This window comes from Nicotiana sylvestris, chromosome 8 (genome assembly GCF_000393655.2).
Source record: "Nicotiana sylvestris chromosome 8, ASM39365v2, whole genome shotgun sequence".
Classification (NCBI taxonomy): domain Eukaryota; kingdom Viridiplantae; phylum Streptophyta; class Magnoliopsida; order Solanales; family Solanaceae; genus Nicotiana; species Nicotiana sylvestris.
The window spans coordinates 7,563,110-7,580,918 of NC_091064.1; the positions used below are offsets into that span (position 1 = coordinate 7,563,110).

The 17,809-nt window shown below is 36.8% G+C and overlaps 2 protein-coding genes across 4 annotated transcripts; one reads left to right on the forward strand and one right to left on the reverse strand.

Annotated features, from left to right (window-relative positions):
• Positions 1-325: 325 nt before the first annotated feature.
• Positions 326-6,813, forward strand: LOC104211738 (farnesyl pyrophosphate synthase-like). Its single transcript, XM_009760836.2, has 12 exons — positions 326-640; positions 2,882-2,906; positions 3,306-3,421; positions 3,533-3,619; positions 3,705-3,821; positions 3,927-4,015; positions 4,109-4,160; positions 4,610-4,705; positions 5,514-5,558; positions 5,664-5,753; positions 5,882-5,953; positions 6,493-6,813. The coding sequence occupies exons 1-12, from the start codon at positions 359-361 to the stop codon at positions 6,619-6,621; spliced, it is 1,200 nt and encodes a 399-aa protein (XP_009759138.2). The 5' UTR covers positions 326-358; the 3' UTR covers positions 6,622-6,813.
• Positions 6,814-8,581: 1,768 nt separating this feature from the next.
• LOC104211739 (uncharacterized) lies at positions 8,582-17,124 on the reverse strand. 3 transcript variants are annotated; one of them, XM_009760837.2, is made up of 11 exons: positions 16,916-17,124; positions 15,919-16,011; positions 15,285-15,409; positions 13,485-14,254; positions 13,034-13,318; positions 12,012-12,925; positions 11,752-11,831; positions 11,540-11,632; positions 11,391-11,464; positions 10,467-10,587; positions 8,582-9,011 (listed from the first exon to the last, which is right to left on the reverse strand). In XM_009760837.2, the coding sequence occupies exons 1-11, from the start codon at positions 16,998-17,000 to the stop codon at positions 8,928-8,930; spliced, it is 2,724 nt and encodes a 907-aa protein (XP_009759139.1). In that variant the 5' UTR covers positions 17,001-17,124; the 3' UTR covers positions 8,582-8,927. The 3 variants fall into 3 exon arrangements, with proteins under 3 accessions (XP_009759139.1, XP_070009130.1, XP_070009131.1); XM_070153029.1 differs by having other exon boundaries at positions 13,401-14,254; XM_070153030.1 differs by lacking the exon at positions 16,916-17,124 and having other exon boundaries at positions 13,401-14,254; positions 15,628-16,011.
• Between the last annotated feature and the right edge of the window lie 685 nt (positions 17,125-17,809).

Consider the following 17,809-nt stretch of genomic DNA (forward strand, 5'->3'; position numbering starts at 1 on the left):
TAAGTTCAAGTATAATATAGTGGAGTTCCAACATAATATATTGGAGTTCGAGCATAATATATTGGAAGTTCATACGCATGTGCTCCAATCTCCAATATATTATAATGGAATTTTCCGTGTGGTGGAGTTCCAGCATAATATACTGGAAGTTCATACACAGGTGAATAAATTACCAGTATATTATGCTGTAACTTTTCGTGTTGTAACAAAATAATAACTATTTTTTAATAACTTTAAAAATACGGGCTATTTTTCAGTTAACAATCCGATAACGGGCTAGGCCGTGCTATTTTCACGTGAACTACGGAAGTGATACATAATTGACTGCTAAATTGAATTGATTGTGATATCAACAATAATGTATTTGGTACTTGCAACAAAAAGGGGGAGGCTGCTGTTAAGTGCTCTTTCCAACTTTTCCACAAAATACAGCGCTGGTTTTTGTATATATAAAAATATTCCATTTCAAGAACCCAACGAATACAACAATTCTCCTACTCTGAAAGTAACGAACATTCATTCCAACAATATGAGTAATCTAAAATCCAAGTTTTTGGAGGTTTACTCAGTATTAAAATCTGAGCTTCTTAATGATCCTGATTTCGAGTTTACTGATGAGGCTCGTCAATGGGTCGAACGGGTAATTTTTTTTATTTTTTTTTTATTTCCCATTTTTGATATTTAGTTTTTAAAATGACCCGAATAGAGAAAATGGACATAAAAATTCATATAGTGGATTAGGAATTGATTTTAGAGATTCATATAGCTGATCCGAATTAGTTTGGGATTTGTAGTTGATTGATTGAATTTAGCTAGTATATGTGATGATGGGAGGTAGTAGGTACCTGAGGTGGGCAGAAGCTGGCCTAGACGCTACCATTATATTTTTTCTTATAACAGCGTTGTATAGGCCAGCTTGCGCGCACCTTGGCTCGGGTTACCTGTTCGTTGATACAATCATTATGTATATTAACTTGAGATCGGTTGTAGGAACCCATAAGCTTAAAATTCTGAATCCACATCTGTTACCTGCTACCTCTCACTAGCACAGTTAACGAGTAACTATGTCCATCAAGGCTTGGACCGATGGGAAGAAATCACCTAATATTTTTGCCTCGGTTGGGATTCAAAGACACCACCATTATAATTAACTATGTCCATTAAGGCTTGGACGGATGGGAAGAAATCACCTAATGTTTTTGCCTCGGTTGGGATTCAAAGACACCACCATTATAATTAATTAAAAAAAAACTATATTTGCTTCTTGAAGCGTCTTGATATGTTCCTCTCCCTTCTAATGTTATGGAGTTTTTTTTTTTTTTTTTTGTGGTACAACCTTCTTTTTCTTTTTTTTGAAACAATGGTAGAACCTTCTTATTTTATGTGAATTGCGTAGAATTTAATATTTGGCTGCATTTTTGATGTGGTTCGTTTCTACTGGTGTATCATGTTTTAATTTGGTGATCCTCTGTTCTTTCATCTAAAAGATTTTTGATGTATAAAGGGCAGTCCGGTGCACTAAGCTCCCGCTATGCGTGGGTCCGGGGAAGGGCCGGACCACAAGGGTCTATAGTATGCAGCCTTACCCTGCATTTTTGCATGTTGAATTCATATAATAGAGGATGATCAGCTAGTTATACTTGACATGTTATCATATCATGAGTGATCTGCTAGTCTCATAAGCGAGAAAGGAATACTTTGTTTGTGATTGAGCTGATTAACATGAGGTAAAATAAAGGCTTCATCTTTTGTTTCTAATATGGAGTAAATTAGATGATTGGGCCTTTCATCGGAGGGGGATCCAGGGTTTGAACTTTATGGGTTCGAGTTCAAAATTCTACCACAATTAATTATTTGTACTTATTTCGTGAATTCTTTTAACACATATCTGGGTTCGGAAGAACTGCCTTTCATTATTTGGTAGTGCTTGAACTAAGTCATTTTGTAAACCTCCTTTTTATCAACTGAACAAAGATATGAGCACATAAGAATGTGTCCGCAGCATCAGAAAGAAACTATTCTCAACTATCATAATGAAACGAAGATGACATTGGATTGATAATGGATTGTAGACTGCAAAAGAATTAGTTTTACACCCTTTTACCATATGCTCCAAACATCCAGTGAAGAAGATGTGTGTTAAGTAGAAATTTTGATGTTATAAAAGGAAGCAATTGAATATTTATGCATATTTAATGAATTTTCTTATGCAGATATAGGGTCTAAGCAAAAGTTATTGTGTTCATTCGAACCCGTAACTAAAGTGGTAGCTCCGCCCTTGCGTCTAACTTATTCCAAATACACTAACTGGAATCCAGCATCTCATTAATTGAGAGTATATGCAGCTTTGCTGGGTGTTATGCTTTTTGGAGAGAGGAAGTGGAGAATGCTTGTGGATCTGTTCTTTGTTTTACTAAGAGATAAATAGAGAATTAATAAATATTTTTGTGATAGAAGGGGATCTAACTTTTGATTTTAGAGTAGTGGGATAGAAGTGGGTGTGATGGTGACTGCGCCCGTTTTCTAACATTCTGTTTCCGCCCATGCTTTGTGATTGCTTTATGAAGAACGGGGGAACTGTATCCACTTTACTAAAAAATAGAGTTCAAAATGGTCTGTTTGGGTTATCTCCTGATGCTTAATGCGGTATAAACTAACTATTCTCTGAAAGCAGTTTGTTACTTTTGATATGACAAAATTTCTAACTTCATTACAGCTAGAGGAAATTTGTTATGACAAGTTTTGAACTTCGGTATGGCCGGTGTCTCCGGTTCTATTCATTTTAATTGTTCCCCTGAATTATTGAATCTTTTGGACAGCCAGTGTATCACTTTGTCTTCTTTTTATGCTTCTAATTTATACTTTCTCGTGATTGTTTCAGATGTTGGACTACAATGTACCTGGAGGTGAGAAATCTAGCTATTTTAAATTTTCTACTAACTCCATAATCTTTAATAGCTAGAGGTTTTTATTCTAAGCAGGGGCGTATCTATGTTTAGGGCATGGATTCACGTGAACCCATGCTTCTCTCCCTAGATTATGTATAATAATGTTGTGTCTCTTCAAAATTGCTTAAATATATATGTGTGCGCCCAAGCTCAAAGAATTCTATGGTGCAATGATTATTGGGTGCACCTTTACAAGTGAAGTCGGGGTTTCAAATCCCACGTCTATCTTGTTGTTTTTAATGATGAGGACCTAAAGGCTGAACCCGTCAAATGTAAATCATGGATCCACCTCTAATTAAGTGCACCCATCTTCTTAAAATCTTTGATCACCTTTGATTTAAGTACTTCATACTACAGGAAAGCTGAATCGGGGGATCTCTGTGATTGATAGCTACAGTTTGTTGAAAGAGGGGAAAGAACTAACCAATGAGGAAATCTTTCAAACATCTTCCCTTGGCTGGTGCATTGAATGGGTATGCAGCATTAGCATTCTTCAAGCTACACCTATCCTGGTTTCTAACCCCGAATAAACTTTTTTTTTCTTTTAAATTCTTCTGAGTGTATGGTGTGATTGTGTGCTGCAGCTTCAAGCATATTTCCTTGTTCTTGATGATATAATGGATGGCTCTCACACACGCCGAGGTCAACCGTGTTGGTTCAGATTACCGAAGGTGTGTGTATGCGAAGAGACTACTGTTTTGCTCTTTGAATTGATCGGCAATTACATCTACTCAGTCATTTTTTTAATTCTTGTAGGTTGGCATGATTGCTGCTAATGACGGCATACTTCTTCGTAACCACATCCCAAGGATACTGAAGAACCACTTTAGAGGAAAGCCTTATTATGTCGATCTTCTTGAGTTGTTTAATGAGGTGAGAATTTTTAAGCGCAAAGGAGGCCTCTGATTTAAACTTCTTATAATGCTGAACATTTTTCCTTTTTTTTTCCTCTTTGGCATTGTCGACATGTTTTTACAGGTGGAATTCCAGACTGCCTCTGGACAAATGATAGATTTAATTACTACACTTGTTGGAGAGAAAGATTTATCAAAATACTTATTGCCTATGTAAGGAGACTTCGTCGAGAGTACTGCGCTATTTTTGCTGCTTTCAGTATTACTTGCATTATTTAACTCATTGCGATGTGATTTTTCATGCAGTCATCGGCGGATTGTTCAGTATAAAACTGCTTATTACTCATTTTACCTGCCAGTGAGTATGAATTGACTTAATAGCTTGTTAATTGCTATTCTATTATGAGAATGTCTTAATATCTATTTCTTTTTCTGAATATTAAATTTGTATGGAAGACTTGTCATTTTTCTAACTTGAGTATAGATGTTTTAAAACAATCTCAAAGTTTTAAACATCTTGAAGTCAATTAGCCATTTGCAAAAGTATGACCAAGCTTCTTATTTAGATTTCCATCTGAGCTAAACCTTGCACTTTCCCCTTCAATCTCTTTTTAATGTTTTTATTTTTTTATTTCTCTAGATTCTAGATTGTAAACATGACTTTTAAAACTTCTGTGCATGCTCGGTTTGTGGTTAAATTTCCTGTTCCTCTTAATGAATTCACTATCCAAATTAATAAGAATTACCTCGAGATTAGTGTGCATTTGATATAAAGTACAGCCGAATACTTACTATGAATATTTTCAGGTGGCATGTGCACTTCTTATGGCAGGAGAGAGTCTTGACAATCATGTTAATGTCAAGAACATACTTATCGAAATGGGAATCTATTTCCAAGTTCAGGTGAGAATTACGATTAACCGCTCCATTTGTTCATATTCTATCTTCTAATAGATACCATGAGTTCTATGTAAGTAACACAAACTTTTAAGAGGGGGCTTGGTTTTGGTTTTAATTTAGTTATTGGAACAATTAGCTTATAAATATGTAGGAAAATATGTGTGTGTAATTATTAGTGTTGGATGTATTTGGATTATAGATTATTTTCCAAATAGTTCCATGAATTGAAGCATTCAGTTTGGTAAACCAAATTAACTTGGTTTTGAAAAATAGAGTTTTGAGTTTTCTTCTGTCTTTGAAATCTAATAGGATTTGGTTTTGAGAAAACCTGGTTTAGTTTTCTGAAAGAAAAAAAAAAAAAAAAAAAAGTTGGTTTCCCTTTTGGACATACAAAACAATTGTAACCGAACTGTTCATTTATCTGTACGTGATGTGTACACATAAACAATTATTAAAAAAAGAAATAAAATAGACCAAATCATTCTTATGGTTAGCATTTGTTTTTTAGACTTGAATGTTGCGGTTTTTAAAATGTTGCACATTACATCTGTGTGCATATTGAATATGCTAAGAACCTTCCTGTACTTGTAACGGGAGGTTTGAAATTCGCTCTCTTTCAATGTAAGTGCGAATGTTTTGAGACACCTTATTGACACGTGACGCGTATCATGTGGTCAAGCAATGAACCTTTTTCATGGATTACGTAATAACCTAGCTGAATTGTCCATCTAGTTTAGTTTGTTTCCCAAGTTACCTAAGTATAATATATCCCATTTACAAATTCCGACTGAAAGTTTTTGGTACTTTGTAGGATGATTACTTGGACTGCTTTGCTGACTCCGAGGTGCTGGGTAAGGTAGGGTTTATAGAAAAGCTAACACTACAAAGTCCTGAAGATTAATCACAGTGCTCTTTTAACTTGAAAAAGTAGAAATCTTATGGGAATCTTTCTTGCTATCAGATTGGCACGGATATTCAAGATTTCAAGTGCTCTTGGTTGGTAGTGAAAGCCTTAGAATACTGCAATGAGGAGCAAAAGAAATTATTATATGTGAGCGTAAAAAGATTGTCATCCCTTTTTTTACCACAGTTACCCAAAAAAAAAATTGTCACCCTTTTGTTAAATTCTCCTCAGCAACACTAGTATGACGAAATGCTAAACGGAAACTTTGTTTGCAGGAGAACTATGGAAAAGATGATCCTGCTTGTGTTGCTAAAGTTAAAGCCCTTTACAATGATCTCAAACTTGAGGTTTCCTTTCTTCCTTTCTTTACTGTTCTTGTTTTCTCTCTTCTCTTTGGTAAGTAATCATGACGCTGTATTCTTTTCTTAGTAAAAAGTCATCTCAAATATGGTACTTCCGCGGAGGCAGATACAGGATTTTAACTTGATTAGTCAACCTTTAAAGTAGTCATGACGCTGTATTCTTTTCTTAGTAAAAAGTGATTGCTCGGACTCTTCAAAAGTGTCACCGGATGCATGTCAGATCCTCCAAAGATAATGTACTTTTGGAAGATCCGACACGGGTACGGCAAAGAGTTCGAGCAACATAGCTTTGGCCAAAGGCAGATCCCGGATTTAAACTTGATGGATTAACCTTTAAAGTTTTTAGCGCTAAACTTATTGTACTTTTGAAATGATGGGTCCAGAATATAATATTTGTTGATATTTAGTGGCTTTTGACATATATATCTATGTTCGTGTACAAAATAATGGGTTCGGTCGATCCCCTACCTAATAAGCTGCATACGCCACTGACTTTGGCCTATTCTTTTTGGGAAATTTCGTAGGATGTGTACCTGGAATATGAGAAGACGACATATGAAAAGCTGATAAACTCTATTGAAGCTCAGCCAAGCAAAGCAGTGCAAGCAGTTCTGAAGTCATTTTTGGCAAAGATATATAAGAGGCAGAAGTAGGAATTCAATGAATTAGTCAATTTTAATGTTTAATAATGTTTAGCAGTATTTGTGTTTCTCCCAATGGAGAAGATATGTCTGTATTTCAAGGGCAGAGCTAGAGTATTCCGTACGGGTTCGGTGGCAAGTTAAGAATTCATAACCTTCAAATTCAGGCTTCGCCTTTGTGTATTTCATGGATTGTTCTACTTTCTTGTATGGCTTCCACAGTCTTCTATTTCGTTATTTTAACATTCTGATGATGAATTGTTCTTTTCCAGACCTAGAAGCTATAGTCTCTTGTAATTTATTCACTGTTAAATAAACGGAAAAAGGCAAAATATACCGTTGTACTATGAGAAAAGGTTTAAATATATCACTCGTTATACTTTGGGTTCAAATATACTCTTGTCATTATATTATTGGTTCAAATATACCTTTTTTCGTTAAGTTTGTTTGAGGTAGACATCCAATCTTACGTGGCACTGGTATTTGATGAGGTGGATATCACATGGTATGTCACATCAACGCCCCTAACCCATTTTACTCCTCCCCTTTATTTGTTTTTCGACCACTAAAATTTTTTCCCTCCATCATAATTACCAACATAACCCCACCATGAACAATATTGTATTCAAACAATTGTCTTGGCGAAATGATTAGTCTAACTTTTTAAACCAATAATGCACCAAAAACATTATATAACACATATTAATTCCTATGATACCATCTCCGGTCCATTTTAGTTGTAGTTTAAGATTTTAACAACAAAAACAACAAACCCGGTTTAATCTCATACCCGTCTGGGAGGGTAGTGTGTACGCAGCCTTACCCCTACCCTATAAAGGCAGAGAGGCTATTTCAAGATTTTAACACATCCATTAAAAAAAATTATTTAATTGCATTAGTTAATAGGTTATTTAACTAAATCACGCGGACAAGTATACTAGTATTTCAAAAATGTATGATGGGCAAACTAGTTAATTGATTAGTTTGTTGAGATGTGTATGATATAGGATTACTACCTGTTTCATTGTTTGCTTTAGTACCTGTTTTACTGTTTGCATTGTAAAGCTTTTAATATTTTGTGACCAACTTAATTCTTCTAGTTGAAGGTTATTCCTCTTAAGTCAGAAACTTAAATCTAAAAGCCAGTAAAACCTCAGCTTTGAGCAATAACACGAAAGGGTTTACTGCTCTGCTTATCTATTAGTTAAAATAGCACAGTCTAGTCAGTTTTCGGACTTGTCATTCAAAAATAGCCAGCGTTTGCCAAGTCATTAAAAAATAGCCACTATTTTGCTGCAACAGAGACCGATCCAGCATAATATACTGGAGTTCGGTGCACCTGTGTATGAACTTCCAGCATATTATGTTAGACCGTTATACTTTGCTGGCTCTAATATAATATACTGAAGACTGGAACACCGGTGCTCCAAACTCCAGTATATTATGCTAAACCGGTATATTATACTGGAACTCCAGTATATTATGCTTGAGTATTTTTTCGAATTTTGAACAGTATTTTCATTCAAATTTATCTTTACATAAAAAGTAGCTAAATTTCGATTACTTTTGAAACTGTGGCTATTTTTGAATGACCATTTGTAAATCCGACTATTTTTTAATTTCTCCCTATCTATTATTGTAGTGAGTTCATTTTTTTAGGGAAAGACTCAAATTTACCCGTGTACTATTTGAAGTTGAGCTACAACACCCCCCACCCCCCACCCCCCACCCCAAAACCACAAAATTAAAAGACAATCCCATTTTTGCCCTTCAACACCCAATAAAACTCCGACCTAAGAATAATTTTAAACCATAGTCAGCGATAGATCTGGACATTTTTCTCGAAGAATTTAGACAGGTGAAATCCAACCACTTCAATAATGGCAAAGGCAAATACGATTTGCTACCGGCAAGGACATGAATAGGCAGAAGCGACTTTCCCCTTTATGAAATGGAAATGCCAGTTCCAATATATATATGAAAATTAATATATCAAGCAAACGACCCAAGCTTGAACTTTTTCCTTTTCATTTTTTAGTGCTATGAAACTCAACTCAACAAGGAATTTGGTTAACTCAACACACAGCAACTCGAACTTGACTTGTGGATCAGCCCAACTAAAGCCACTTGAGCTCGAACAAAATTTTAGAACTCATTAAGATATCAAATCAAGCCAAAGCAAGCTGCCACTTGATCACGTCACTACACCCCCTACATATACACAAGGCAGTAACTGACGATGTTTGAGCCAAAAATTTTATAGAAAGTAGAAGTAACAATAAATATATCAATTAGGTAGGAATTCTTCGTATCAATCTTCAGTTAGTCGGCCTATTCCAGGCCGTCTCTGATGTCACAGCATTTCCATAATAGACCTGCTTTGTGGAGTCATCCCAATAAGCCTGGAGAAGAGAGTACCATTAAATAAGACAGAAATGGCAGAAAAAGTGCAACGCTACATGAGATGCAGCGCCATCCACAAATTATTATTTTTTTTTGTGTGTGTGGGGGGGGGGGGGAGTCAAGGATTTCACCATCCACAAATTATATGGTGGTCCCCTTCAACTGATTTCAACAGGTTATAGCCTGTAGGGTAGGGGGCTAACTAAGTTATAGCCTATAGAAGATTGGAGTCACTGGGGAACAACAATCATCAGCATACGCTTAAATTGAAAGACTAGTAAGAAAGTAGGATTTGAAACCAGTTAACCCCTAATTGACTCGAATTTCAAGAGGCATAACTAAGATAACAAATTGATCTACTTTATGATAATGTTTTTGATCTAATATATACTGAAATTAATATCGACCCTTTACCACCTCTCTGGCTATATTCATTTTACCACCCTAATTGCTTTAGTAACGTTTTGAATGACCTTCTCATGTTTTTAACACTAGTAGCTATTAGTCCTTGATTGGAATATACTGTCTTCTGCTAGATCACCAGTTTTGTCAACATGGCCGCCACGAGGCTATAATAGTAGTGTTGACCTTGCCCAATATCTCTGTATCGTTCCAACTTCTATTGGATGTCCCCCAAGGGACTTGACCTTGCTCAATAGAAATGATGATTGATTCTCCTAAGAACAAGTAAAATCAAAATGATAACTCCAATTTTTTTGATTGGTACTGATAGCTCCAATCTGTGTCAAGGAATATAGTTAAAGGTATTCAATGCCAACATTTGAAGTGATTTAATTAGTGTGCTCCACCAAACTGTGGCATGTACAGAGTTTGGAGTATAGTTGAATTCTATCAGCAATCTACCCTGATTTCTGCCCTTGCCAAGCTAATGGCTAATTGGACATTAGGGAGAAACAGAGAAACAGAGAAACAAGGAGAATTGATCGACAGACAGCAAACAAATTAAAGCTGCAAACACATGTTAAATTTTCTATTAATTTTGAGTTTCCAACTTAAAAGGTTGTTTTTGATACCACTAAAAGGTTGGTTTTGAATTTTGATACCATAAGGAGGTGATTCATGAATTAGAGACCTCAACAAAGACAACATCATTTTTTTATGATTAGATACACAATGCTACCAGATATACTCACAAATCGCAATTATGATGATATTCATTTTCGTAGCTCAAAACTAGTCTCAACTTCTTAGAGAAAGAAGAGAATGAAGGCACTTGGATCGTGTATCATAACAACAAAAAACTCAGCGTAATCTCACAAGTGGGATTTGGGGAGGATAATGTGTACCCAGACCTAGACCTAATCCCTACCTTGCGAAGGTAGAGAGGCTGCTTCCGATAGACCCTCGGCTCAAGGGTCGTGTATCATACACACACTAAAATAAAATTTCATCTTCCATGCAAGGATAGAAAACACCTGAGCTGAGAAGTATACCTGCCATCCAGATGGAAGACCTCTAGAAAGAACATCTAGATCAGGCTGCTCATTTTCTTCAGATGGTTGCTTTTCAGCCTCCCTCATCTTTTCAGCTCTTTTTCGTTTCACACGCTCTCGCCTGCAACATCAATATAGCCAAGACAAAAAAAACTATAATTTACTACATTTATTGATTATGACACTGCAGGCACAACTGTATGAGTTAGCGCCACTTCCATAAGAGTGCATCCATATGATTCAAGCAATACATACATGCTGAAATAGTGCACATATCAAGCGAAAGAGTAAAACAAAGAACACCAAACTATCCTAAGATCGGAAAGGGCTGGGAGAGGAGGGAGGATCTTAAGACAAGTCCACTATTCCAACAAAGGATAACACATAATCAGACATAACCTAAGTTGCTCGGACTCAGGTGCGGGTATCCGATACGGGGACGGATCCGAGTATTGGATTCAGCAAAATCTAAATTTTAAGATTCGGGTGTGCGGATCCTGATATGGATACGGGTGCCGGGATTCAGCTAAGAAAATTCAAAATAATAAAAAATAGAGCTATAAAAATAATGTAAATTTTGAGATATATTCTGTGAAAAACTTACATGAATATTGTAGAATTCAATCTTTCATTTTCCAAAAATATGAGACAAAAATACTACAATATTGAAGATATGCCATTTTCCATAACTTAAATCTATTTTATTTTTGATTTTGAGAAATCAAAATCTCAATTTTTCTCCCAAATTTGTCGATAGACTCCGGTCAAAGTGTCCGAAGTCAGTTGACTGAATCCGGGACGTATCCCGCTCCCGTCCCCGTCTCGTATCGGAGCGGGGACGGCACCAAAATTGAAGAGTCCGCGCAACTTAGGATATAACATACAGATATAGTGCAGTGAAAAGTAAATGATCAGAAGTACTACCAATCACCGCCAAGTGGTTGGAAATTTGCATTTTCTTTGGCCTCCCCACTTGCAATCTGCTTAGCACGCCATTCCTACAATCAAAATAAAGTTAGATATACTAGATGCTATTGTCTATCAACATCAAACTGCACATAGCATCATCAGACCTCTATTTCTCGCTGTCGTTTCTTCTCCAACTTCTCCAGAACACTTTTGGGTTCTTCCTCCTCTGCATGCAGCTCCTCTTTGGCAGCTTTCCACTAATGAAAATTATGAAATGAGTAAGCATTACAAAATCATTTAAGAGAAACTACATTGCCAAAACGTTTATAAACAATCTTCAAAGACCTGATGGAAGCACCAAAGAGAAGGCAGTTACCTTGTCAACCAAGCTCGAGACTTTCTTATTAGACCTTAATGTGGAAACCACACCAGTAGTGCGCTTTTTATTACGCGAAACTGAGGAAAAAAGAAAGCAAAATAAGAATGTTCAGCTTCCTACACTTTGGAAAAAGCTCCACGAGGAAGAGTTTCACATGTTACTGCAGCAGAAAAAGCCTCCGGATACTAATGACATACTAAAAATGCAAGAACTGCCACTTTAAAGCAAGCAAAGAAAGTTTAGATTGCCCAACTTACCTTTCGATTGAACCTTTGAGGGGGCAGTTGAAGCAGTAGCAACAGAGCCAGTGACCATAGATGTTGAAGACACAGCACCACCATCCATCGCTGATACACTTCTTGTAGCTTGCAAAGAGGATTGTGCAGCAGGAACATCAAAAGATGTCTTTTCAGACTCCAAATTAACAGGTACATTGGCCTCAGTTTTTGCTAACAAATCAGATCGTGACCCCCCCTGGACATCTAAGGATGGAACTGCATCAGGTGCAACATTTTCATGAACTGGTATAGCTGGAAGACCAGAAGACTCTGTACCACTGACTACGGAAACAGGCTGCAGTGCTCCATCCTGATAGCCATAGTATGCACTGGGGTCAACATGGTTGATTGCCACAGGAGCAGCACTATACGTATCCGGGATTTGATAATATAATGGTTGATGACTAACAGCTATCTGACCGTCCGAAGTTGCATATAAATTACTGGCAACTTCAGAATTAGTTTGCCCATAGTATTCAAATGTCGAACCTGGATAAGCTAAGTTATAAGAAAAAGGTTGAACCGATTCCATATCTGAAGGAAGAGCATGTGTGTGATCTAAAGGTTCATCGGGTGGTGGTGGTGGAAAAGGTTCATTATCAGGAGGAGGCGGAGGAATCCAGTCTTCATCAGGTGGAGGAGGAACATTAGGTGTTTCTTCCGGGACGAAGGACTCCAATTTTGTCTGTAGCGCAGAAAGACTTGGTACGTCCAGTGGGGCATGATTTGGGGCATGCAGTGCATCCCCCACAGTTAAGCTGCTCGAAGGTTCTGCATCTTCAACTTCCATATCCACATCCATGTCTACTTCTTCAGCCGGATGAAGCACTGTTTGAGGAGTTAACTCTTCATGTACAGTGACTCCAGTGGCTCCAGCTTTCTCACTTGCATCACTGAAAGAAAATGTGTAAGACAAGTTAGATGAGAAGTAGCACCACTATAGAAACAGAAAATTTATCATGTTCTTTGTAGTCAAAATAATCAAGGTAAATCCAGCATACCCAGTGGTAGGATGACTTGGCTTCTCTCCAGTTGCATCATGTACATGATCACTGTCTCTGTGAGATTCATGACCAGCCTCAACATCACTGTGTTGTCCGGACAGGAATTGCCCACGAATTTGATTTATTTCTGAATCTAGCAGTTTTATCTTCCTCTCAGAGTGCACCCAGAAGGGAAGCAATGACAACCCATTACAGGCTAAGGACCTAATATCAGCTAGCCTAATCTCAAGTTCCAATACATATTTTGAAATTTGATCGTGCAGTTGCACATAATAATTGGACCTGTTGAACAAGAAATAATCAGTAAAAACAAACAGGGGATGGAAAAGAAGAAAGTGAGAGGAGGAAAGATCCTTGTACAAACTTTTTCAGACATACAACAAGAAATACTGAAGAGATGTTGGAATAAAGCCCCGAGGAGAAGCACATAGGAATCTCAATAGCATACCCTTCCATGGTCTTCAATTGCTCTAGCAAGCGTTCACAATGTTTTACCAGGTCAGAGGAAAAGTCTGCCTCAGTTTCATCTTCTGGAACATAATCTGCATCCCTATGCATTGTAGAATCTTCACCTGAGGCATTCAAATGATCTGCAAGAGTTTGATCTGATTGCCCTGAAGAAAGAGATCCACCAGGAGATGATGGTTCATTGTGTTGTGAGTCAATTTGTTCAGAGTCATTTATTGTGCCATTTTGGTCCTCACCATTGTCTACTTTCTTATCATGTAAGGTATCATCTATTGGCTGCCTGTATTCATTGATGTTGCTATAGCTGATGCCAGTCTGTCTAATGTCTAATGCAGAGGATTCTAAGTTCCCTGAGGTGGCACTGCCCGTGCATTCAGTATCAGCAGTAATTTTGTCTTCGAACCTCGGTTCCAATATCTTGGGCACTTCCCATGAAGTCTCTCCTGTTACTATGTTCCAATAATAATACTGATTACTCTCTTCATGCAACACCATCTTCCACCCTGAACTTGCATCCCCAAGAACTTGTGCATCCAAAGTTGCAGGAGCGGTAATTTGCTCCGTCACACTCAATTGAGTGTGCAAATCAACTGAATCAGAAGCATCGTTTTCCGTAGTACTATCTTCTGCAGGTCTATCTGAAGGACTTGGTACATCAGAGCCATTGTCAATAGCTTGCTCTTCAACTTCCATAACGGTAGAACCAATTTCCCCAATAACATTATTTTCCTCTCCACCAGCTTGTTTTTCCTGAGCAGAATGGCCACAAAAACAGAGTTATTAGATCAACTCCATGAAAGTAACTCCATTCAACTAGGAATGAAAAGCTGAATAGAGATCGGAATGCATTGTAGAGGCAATGTTAGGCTAACAGAGTAGAAATCTCATATAATAATCTAAAAGAACAAAATCATTAAAATAACAAAAACAAAAAAACTCAGAGAAAACATCTCAAAGAAGCAGCAGAATTTATGTCTCAATAGAGTGCTAGTAATTGGAAGGGAAGGTAATCACTATGTATTGGAAATGATATTTGCAGAGTAGTAAGAGGAGCTGAGATCTAATAGGAGAATAACTACTTGAAGCACAGCCTAAATAAGTGGGAGTCAAAACTAGGAAGTTCGTAAAGAGTACAACTACTACTACTACACTACGGTCCCAAAAAAGTTGTAGTCGGCTATATGAATCCTCACTTACCATGTTCCTCCATTTAAATTCATCTTAGGCCAGTATTATCTAAAATATAATAAAAATAAAAGGTATTAGAAGTTCTTTATATTTTCTACTGATGTATAAATCTTTGAAAGGCTAAGCAGCTCCTAGAAAAGCATAGGACGAAAAGCAAAAATGATAACATGCAAATACATATTCTCAGCTAATAGCTACACCCTATACAGATCTTTTTCTTCCAATGTGCCATATCTTTTGTTAAGTCTGTATGGATCCCAAGAAACTGTAGTATGTAGGTCCTTCTAGACAACTTACTTCCAACTTCCAAGAGATTTTAGACCTACCTTGTCCCCTTTTTAACACCTTCACACACAATGGTTTCACATCTACAGACGGGTGCATCTGCCGGTTGTTGTAGGTCGATGACCTTAAAAGTTTGTAAACAATACACAAGCAGAATTTTATTTTTTTAATTTTAAGCTTACAATTCACCTTCCCAGCACTGTCAAATCAGAATGCAAGCAAAAGAATCCTCTTTGCCAAAATAATTGGCTCATTGATCTACAAAATGTGTGACCAACAGCTAGTGAATACATTACCTACAGCTTACCTGGTCGTCGTGATCAAGAGAAGAATCTTCTGAAGCAGCACGATTAAGTCCTTCACTAGATTCCTCATCCACCTCATCATCACTATATTGCCCAAGCAGCATAAGTGGATTCTCCGGTTGTTTACCTGATGGCCAAAGAGGATATGTAAGAGAAGTTCAAGCCAAGTGAGCCGAACACCTAATATATATTATGATAAAGCCAGTATACACTTTAGAAAACAAATATAACAATATTAGAAGAAGAGGACTGGTGAATTTAAGATATATGCAGTTCACCAACACCTGTAGCACATCACCAACTGTCAGAAAGCCATAAAACAAATAAAGACAGAAACATACGAACCGAGGAGAGGAAATACTCTTCTTGTAATTGGAACGCCTTTGATGCCGCCAAAAAGGGCATGATAGGTAAGACGTAATTCAATAATTGACTGTGGCAGGGGCTGACGTTAACTGATGACCAATTGAAAGTTCCCAATACCACAGCAGGCTACAATTCTGAAAACATAACCTTTTGTGGTACAAACAAGATGTCTTGTACAAAGTAAATCAATAAATTCCACCAACATTATCGGTCACATCATGCCTTCTCTACAAAGATGAGTCCTTTTTGAAGAAAACTGACGGAACCCACCTGAAGACGATGGTGAATTAGGTAGCTCAGCATGAATCTTGGATTCTTCTTCCCCTCCAACTCCATCTTGGACAGAGGAGCCACCCAAATCTCCTAAATATTATATCAAATTGCTCAATTGTTACGAAAAGTTTTAAATAAAAAAGGGAAGCACAAAGTGATCATAAGGTAGTAACTCAAGTGGATGCAGGTACCCAACAGTTGAACCGGACTTATATGCGATTTTTTATTTATGAAGAGGACATATATGTGTTTTTCCTTCCAAATTTATGGTTCTAGCTGATTCAACACTTCCAAATTTGTTCCACCAATATATCCGGAAAGGTCAAAGGATGGAAAAAAGTTTTACCAGATCCATAAAAACAAAACTTCAGCATAAATTGAAAAGGCTCGAATCTTAAAGCTCATGTTCTTGACATTATTCTCTTTACTAGACAAAATAAAATCAATCAACCACGCATCAATCTAAATGACTAAGCCACTGTATTAATTACGTACACAAAAACTTCTGTAAACTTTAAGCATTCATCAAAATTTCTCTATTTTTCACTGGCTCTCAACTTATGCAACTGTTCTTAATTTGGATTTAGAACCGACAATGCTTCCCATAGCTCACCAAGTTTATAATCCAAAATAAAATCAATCAAACAATCAGCCAGGGCTGAACTACCGTACAATATACAGTGCATATATAGGTAGAACCAGTATTTGAAACTTATGCATTCGGGATTCTAGTACTTTTAAGTTACTGGCTTCTAAATTTATAATTTATATGGAATTATTTAAGACAAATATAGAATTTGGACCAAAGCTACTGGGTTAGGCCGAACCAGCAACTGAACTAGCTCCACCGGTATATATAGGTCCAATATTATTGTTTTATGCATATATTAAATCTCGAACACAACTAGTGAAATTTATGGCTATTAAACAGAAAATATATTGACCTTGAAAACCTACAACAACAACAAAACATAAATTCAGAAATTGAAATTACCAGAGGGTTCCGCGAAAAGATCGAGCTTAACTCGACGACCGGCGGCACTCTTAGCTGCAAGCTTACGCTCTTTTCTCCTCCCCATTGATTTGATATGATATTCAAACAGATTCAGAATTTGAAATTGACGGATTTGAAGATGAAATTTGATATGTAATTTTCACTAAGTAAAACCCTATGGCGCTCAATATATTCAGCTGAAGAACAGATTGTAAATTGGGTATTTCAATAACTGGATTTGAACAAGGATAGGAGAGTAAAGAGAGTTTGTGGTTATGGGCTAACAGCCCAATCCTTCCTCGTGGGTTGGATTGTGGGCCTTATGGAATTGGGCCTGAATTATTCGTGCTACATTTAAGCCCATAAACCTTTGGGGGAATAACGCAAATATGATAGAGAATTTTTCATAAAGCACCATCTTTTAGCCCTAATTAGTCATTTATAGATACCCTTTGTTATATTACTTGTTATAGATACCTTTTATATTTTTATACAATGTACTTCATGTATTTAAGCAGTTGTATTCATTAATACAACCAAAAAAATAGGCGTAAAAACGGGAACTCCAGCTAATGGGTATCTGTATTTATCTGTATTCAAGCTGAATACAAATAAAATACAATAACATTTTTGTGCAAATTCTGGGAAGTTAAACTTGTTAAAAACAGAAGGAAATAAATTCACATGATAGTCTCCTAATTTAACTCAAAGAAATAATACGAGTACACATTAATCCGCTCAAAGAAAGCAGAATAATCTTCTCCCTTTTTTTCGTGAAAAGAAGCAAAAAACATAGCAAACAATTACAGAATTGCATATTTCATAGCAAATCAGTTTTGAATACATATCAATACAACTACAAACACTTACAGAAGACTAAATACAGTAACAAGG